Source organism: Megalops cyprinoides, chromosome 1 (assembly GCF_013368585.1).
Source record: "Megalops cyprinoides isolate fMegCyp1 chromosome 1, fMegCyp1.pri, whole genome shotgun sequence".
Lineage (NCBI taxonomy): Eukaryota > Metazoa > Chordata > Actinopteri > Elopiformes > Megalopidae > Megalops > Megalops cyprinoides.
In genome coordinates this window covers 54,457,025-54,463,202 of record NC_050583.1, presented here as the reverse complement: position 1 = coordinate 54,463,202, position 6,178 = coordinate 54,457,025, and the positions used below count along the sequence as shown (strand labels likewise).

Genomic DNA, 6,178 nt, shown 5'->3' with positions numbered 1-6,178 from the left:
ATCGCAGATGTGACATCAGATGGCTACTAGGTAGGGGATTGACTCATAAACCATTTGTTATGTAATTTGAATGGATTAAATAAACCGCTTATCCATATAGGGATGCGCTTGGGCGGTGCCTCAAGTTTGATCTGTGAGCAACATGAGGATAGTGCTACCCTTGCAGTGACTTTTGCCGTTCTCCGCTCCTGCATGTTGCAGATTCTCAATTTCTGTCGTTGTCTACTCGGACACTTTGCTTCGTACCACTCAGAGCAGTCGTCTCTTCGGTTCTGCGCACCGTCACAGAATAATGTTCATTATGACGGGCTGGAGAGCAATACAACTTGCGCTACAGATTCATAAGCGAAATCACCACTCAGTCGGAATAATTGGTGCTCCGTTTTCGAAAGGTCAGGTAAGCAACTAGCTATTGCCAATAAGATCATCTTTATTATCAATTTTTTGGTTTAAACCGGTATATATTTCTCATAATATCGTATACACAGTCAATGTTTTGTGTGCCGTACAATAAATGCTGCTGTCATATGGTAGCTATTTCACTGTCATATTTGCGTAAATGATCACGTTCTTTTATATGTAGCTTATTTATTATCTCTCCCTGCAGCCAAGGGATGGTGTGGAGAGGGGACCGGATCTTATTCGCTCTGCTGGATTGGTGGAGAAGCTTAAAGGGCAAGGTAACATCAAAGTTTCCCTACCGCAGGTTATTAAAAAAAAATACAGAGCTTTCTCTTCGGTGCCGTATTTAATATATTTAACGGCCGTTTAATTAATTTTTAGAATGGAATTCATGTGAAAGTAACGGAAAGTATGGCTCCTAATTTTCTTAACGGGTTAAACCCCATAATGCGCAATCAGGTGTTCATGATCTGCTGTCCAAGATAACAGCCTTATCGTTGTCAGTGTTATCTTGTGAATGCTTTTAGTGCCAGTAGATAAAAGTACCCTAGACCTAGAGTTCATATATTGTGAATGTCAATTAACTATAATTACAACCTATTATGATTTTCATCATCGCCGTATCCTTTGGTTTAATATCATCCATATTAAATGCTGGCGTATGTTCTCTAAATAGCCTGCAGAAAACAAGCTCACGTGTAACGTGATCTATAGCATTATAGAGCTCTGACGATTATACTTCTTGATTCTGAAGTGCAGCGTTTTCCATACTGTCATATCAGGTTCGACATGACCGTATGGATTGTTCATTCATTTCAACCAGACAGTTTATGTTTGATCATAAGGCTGCAAAACGTTCGATGTTTTCATGCACTGGCGTGGACTGTACCAACGGGTGAATTACTAGTGGGAAGCTCTGTGATGTATAACTTGGTAGGCTAATCGGGTTGAGCTGGTGTAAAATGATAGCTGCACTTTCAAGTTTAATGATACGCACCTTGGAAACAAGAGAACAAGCATGCTTTGTGCTAGTCTGTTGTCAGAGTAAAACGCGAGAAAAGCTTTACTGTCGAATAAAATGCGGTTGAGAGACAGAGGTAGAGGTTCGCCAGTACTGATAATTTTTTTCTTTCCAAATATTTAAATTACTAATTCCATTTGCGTACCGAACATTTCAGCGGACGCTAAACCTTCTCCTAAGTCAGAATCTATCCTCGTTTTAGTTTTGTCAGGTTATGCACTCTCTAAAAATACTCTCATAATGAGCAAATACCATCAGTAAGACAGTCAGTGTATTTTAAAGATAAACCGTTATTTTCCCCTGTGCTGAAATGTTAAACTCAAGGCCCAGGTAAAAATGGTACCGATTAGCGGTAGCCTACCAATTTCTTAGAAGTTAGATGCAAGAGACTTCAATAGCAAAGAAAGTGTCACATGGAGAGTGTATCAGGGAGAACATCGTGTCTTGTTCAGGCTGTGTCAGGATGACAAGCGCAGGTGAGTCCGTGGGAGACAGTCGCACAACGGGTTAACAGCGTCAAGGATCAGCGCCGTGTTCCAGATCGGAGCCAGCAAGGGCAAGCGCCGATTTATTCGCTGAACAGACGAGAAGGGCTCTGATAGGCGCAGCGCGCTGACCTTGCGCCACCCACCCGTGTGTCAGGACAATGGTTGCGTCTCTCGGAGCACGTCGGCGACGGCGACAGTCCGCGGTTCAGAATAGTCCTCCTGTCAATCAATCTATCCGTAAATAGCCAAAGATAATGCAACGAGGGATTTCTTTTACTATACAGAGCACATTTGTCTCGAGCTTACAGTAGTGTGTTTATGTGCCAATGCGTGGCAGTACGATTTTTAAGTGATAGGCAATATTTTGCCATTTTAAGTGTATATAACATTTTCACGACAATATTTGATTTTTCTGTATGCAAAAAATATACCATTAATCTAACTAGAACATACTGATCAAGTGGTCTGATGGAAACCTTGAACACTGTAAACAGATAGGCGACTGCCTGAATACTTTTTGTGTTGCAATGTTGTCATGTTTAGGATGTTCAGTCAAGGATTACGGGAATCTGGAATTTGAGAGTGTGTCCAATGATGAGCCCGTGGGAAAGGTGAAGAGACCTCGGGCCGTGGGCCGGGCCAACGAGAAGCTCGCTGGAGCGGTACACGCGATCAAGAAGGACGGCCACACCTGTGCGCTGCTGGGAGGTGATCACAGGTGAGTCAAATCAAATCAAGCCAAGCCAAGTCATGGCAGTCAAAGCAGACCCATTTCCACATTACACGCAACAAGAAATATAATTTTGCAGTGATCTTTTTTTTGTTTGTTTTGTCTCCTAGTCTGGCAATCGGCTCAATCCTGGGACACGCGGCGGCACAGCGGGACCTGTGTGTGGTGTGGGTGGATGCCCATGCGGACATCAACACCCCTCTGACCAGCCCAACGGGCAACATCCATGGGCAGCCCGTGTCCTACCTTGTCAGGGAGCTGCAGTCCAAGGTGACACCTCACCTCTGTCTCACCAAAGCAGCCCTAGGTTTTCAGCTATGCCAAAATGATAAAATTGACTTTGTGAGACTGTGTTGTAGGAAAATCTTCAGCTACCTGATGCTAAACCTGGTTACACAGTATGAGTAACACTGATCTGTGAATGATTCTAAAGCAGCGGGCTCCCACCCTTCCGCAACATTAGCTCCCTAATCCTGGACATGTCTTTTTTTCTCTGATTAAGTCTTCAGCCTCATTTGAGGACCTTTTTGAGTTAACGGCATTACATTAATAATAGTAGTCAAGAAAATATTCTACAAAATCTGCTGTTTTTCAGGATGGCAAAAAGACTGCCATAGCAACACGTGTAGTGTCCAGTTTACATTGTGTGTGCAGTATTCAATCTGTATTCGTGGATGTGTGGAGGGTGTGCTCTAGTGTTAAACAGCAATATGCAAAAAGTACTTCTCTGCTTGGGTCACTCAAATGGTTAAAGCAAAAAATGACAAGATGCTGATGCAACTGGTTATTAAATGTTTAAATTTTGACCTACATTACTGCCATGAGACTGGGAAATGTAGGTCACACCTCCCTCTTTACCGATTGTATCTGTGTTTTTGGGGGCAGATCCCAGTGATGCCAGGATTCTCTTGGATAAAGCCCTGCATTTCAGCTCAAGACATTGTTTACATTGGCCTGAGAGATGTGGACCCAGAGGAACAGTAGGTTGAATATTACAACTGATGTTTGGCATAATGTGTATCATGTTACTTAATTTTTTAGTGACTGCTGTAACAAATTAGTAATGCTAACAATGTTATTGTTGAACTCTTTTCCCTTTGTTTTAATAATCACTATTTCAGCAAAGGATTTAACACAAGATTCAGTCATTAATTTTTTTTTTTTTCATATTCCAGCTATATCCTGAAGTACCTGGGGATCAAAACCTTCTCAATGACAGAGGTAGATCACCTGGGAATTGCTAAAGTGATGGAAGAGACATGTGACCACATATTTTCCAAGTAAGAGCCGGTATGATAACAGTGTTAGAATAGTAGCAGAAGTATATCTAAGGTATACCTCTTTCTCATGAAAAGATCTGCACACTATGCAGCTAAAAACAAAGGACATATTAGCTCTGTAAACCTATTTCAAAGAGCATACTGAATACATAACATCTGATCATGCACAATAATCAGTAAGACATTCAGGAAAATTTGCCATTTAAAAGTATTTTCAGTCTTTCGTATATTACATTTAAGAGCCTGCACTACTGTGAACCCAGAGTGAAGAGGCCTATCCACCTTAGCTATGACATTGATGCCCTGGACCCCTCAGTGTCTCCTGCAACGGGGACCCCTGTGGTGGGAGGACTGACCTACAGAGAAGGAATCTACATCGCTGAGAAGATCTGTCAAACAGGTGAGGGAAAGCATTAACACACCACATACCTACCCAAAACCACACAAGACACAAATTTATAGTGGAATACAGATATATAGTTACCTTCATTCTTTCCTCCATGAAAAGACATTTAATTGATTGAATAATAAAAAGATACCAGTAGTTGTAATACATTTGTATTAAGCATATACCTAGGCCACAATAAGATAAAGGGAAGTGAAGAAAGATTGAAAACTCTTATTACATATTTTGTTTATCCAAAAGAAATAAGAAACAGTGGCCTTTGAATTCGTTCAACACCATTTAGATATCAGAAAGAATAATAATTTGATGTTTCTTCTAAAAATATGTGTATCTTTCACAACCTTTCAACAATGTTTTCAGGAAAAAATACATGTATCTTTAGGATTTGTTTTGTTGAAATTGTGAAATCTGGCACATATATAAAAGCTGGAAAAGAATTGCCAGGGAAATACTTTTCCAGACACATTACATTCAAATATTGTTCTTTGCAGAACAATATTGCAGGATGCAGGTGGTCTTTGCGATGTGTTTCAGTTACGAATGACTTTTGGTAGTGAGCTTAATGTACAAGCCAGAGACAGCCAATTTGTTAGCGATACCAGCATACTGATAATGATCACAACACTTCCATTGCTAGTGCATTAGCAAGAAAGGCTGACCCATTTTGCTCGTTGCCAAAAAAAAAAAAAAAGAATGGACCCTTTTATCGAATATTGGCAATTTCCCATGGTGGTGGGAAAACTGACCTGTTTCCATGAATCTTCAGGTTGACAGTATTTTCAGGGACCGTGGGAACCCTGTAATAAGCCGAACAGATGCCTTTGTCCAAGATTTACATCGCTTGTCTCATTGTGGATTAACCACTTACAGATATTCAGCAGAGCAATTCAGGTTAAAAGGCCTTGCTCTGGTCTAAAAAAAGCAAGGTCCCATCTGGGATTCAAACCAGCAACCTGTTGGCTCCAAGCCCAGTTGCCTAACCATGACACCGCACTGCTGATAATAAACAGAAAAGTATACCTTCTAGGAGGCTAAGGAAGACTGAGAGGCCTGTTCACCACGGTGTATGTGTGCAGGTCTCCTGTCAGCTGTAGACATGGTGGAGGTGAACCCGAAGAGGGGCAGGACCGAGGACGAGATCAGCTCCACTGTGAAAGCCGCTGTCGACGTGCTGCTGGCCTGTTTCGGCCGGGTTCGAGAGGGGAACCACTCCCCAGACTATCGCATGCCCCAGCCTTGAGCAATGGACGACAAAACACCCATCTCTTCACCTCAAAATGTGCCCCCTTTTTCTCTTAACAAGCTGTTGAAACTCTTTTGTACTGAATATCACACATTGCTTATACATCATGGAAAGGTGCAATAAGTTTTTTGGCACATTTTAATATGTGTTTTTTTTTACATATTAAAATACATTTTAAGAAAAAGTATTGTGTACTTATTTGTGAATAATTTCCACATATTAAAGACACATAAAACAATATTTTCAAAGCATGGAAGAATCTGGAACCTAATAACATATATAGTCACACCATATTGTAAATTCCAACCAAGTAGTGGAAGAACTCAACTGATGAAATCATTGGTCTGACCTTTTAATTATCAAATTTGTAACTACTCCACACCCCGACTGTGACACCAATGCATTTTTTATAACACCTGTCATCAGTCTGAATGTTAATTTCACAGAAGCATCCCCCAGACAGTCAAAAACTGACAACCTTCCATCTCTCTTTAACGGGTAACAGTATACTGCACAAACAGAGAAAACTCGAAGTAGCTATCAACAACATAGAATTTATTTCTGTAGAAAACATTACACACTTACAAAAAAAAATATTCCCCAACGCG

General features: G+C 40.9%; 1 protein-coding gene across 1 annotated transcript; it reads left to right on the top strand.

The window, feature by feature from the left end:
- Window positions 1-114: 114 nt before the first annotated feature.
- Window positions 115-5,682, top strand: arg1 (arginase 1). Its single transcript, XM_036521147.1, has 8 exons — window positions 115-397; window positions 608-680; window positions 2,455-2,629; window positions 2,752-2,911; window positions 3,527-3,621; window positions 3,817-3,921; window positions 4,185-4,321; window positions 5,404-5,682. Exons 1-8 carry the CDS (start codon window positions 293-295, stop codon window positions 5,565-5,567), a joined length of 1,014 nt encoding a protein of 337 aa, XP_036377040.1. The 5' UTR covers window positions 115-292; the 3' UTR covers window positions 5,568-5,682.
- The last annotated feature ends 496 nt before the right edge of the window (window positions 5,683-6,178 follow it).

What these genes read in the sequence shown, in the direction of transcription:
- arg1 (XM_036521147.1), top strand. Translation starts at nt 293, where the DNA reads ATGTTCATTATGACGGGCTGGAGAGCAATACAACTTGCGCTACAGATT. An exon ending in TCAGGGAGCTGCAGTCCAAG is followed by an intron (nt 2,912 to 3,526) that starts GTGACACCTCAC and finishes TTTTGGGGGCAG; the next exon opens with ATCCCAGTGATGCCAGGATT. An exon ending in GATGTGGACCCAGAGGAACA is followed by an intron (nt 3,622 to 3,816) that starts GTAGGTTGAATA and finishes TTCATATTCCAG; the next exon opens with CTATATCCTGAAGTACCTGG.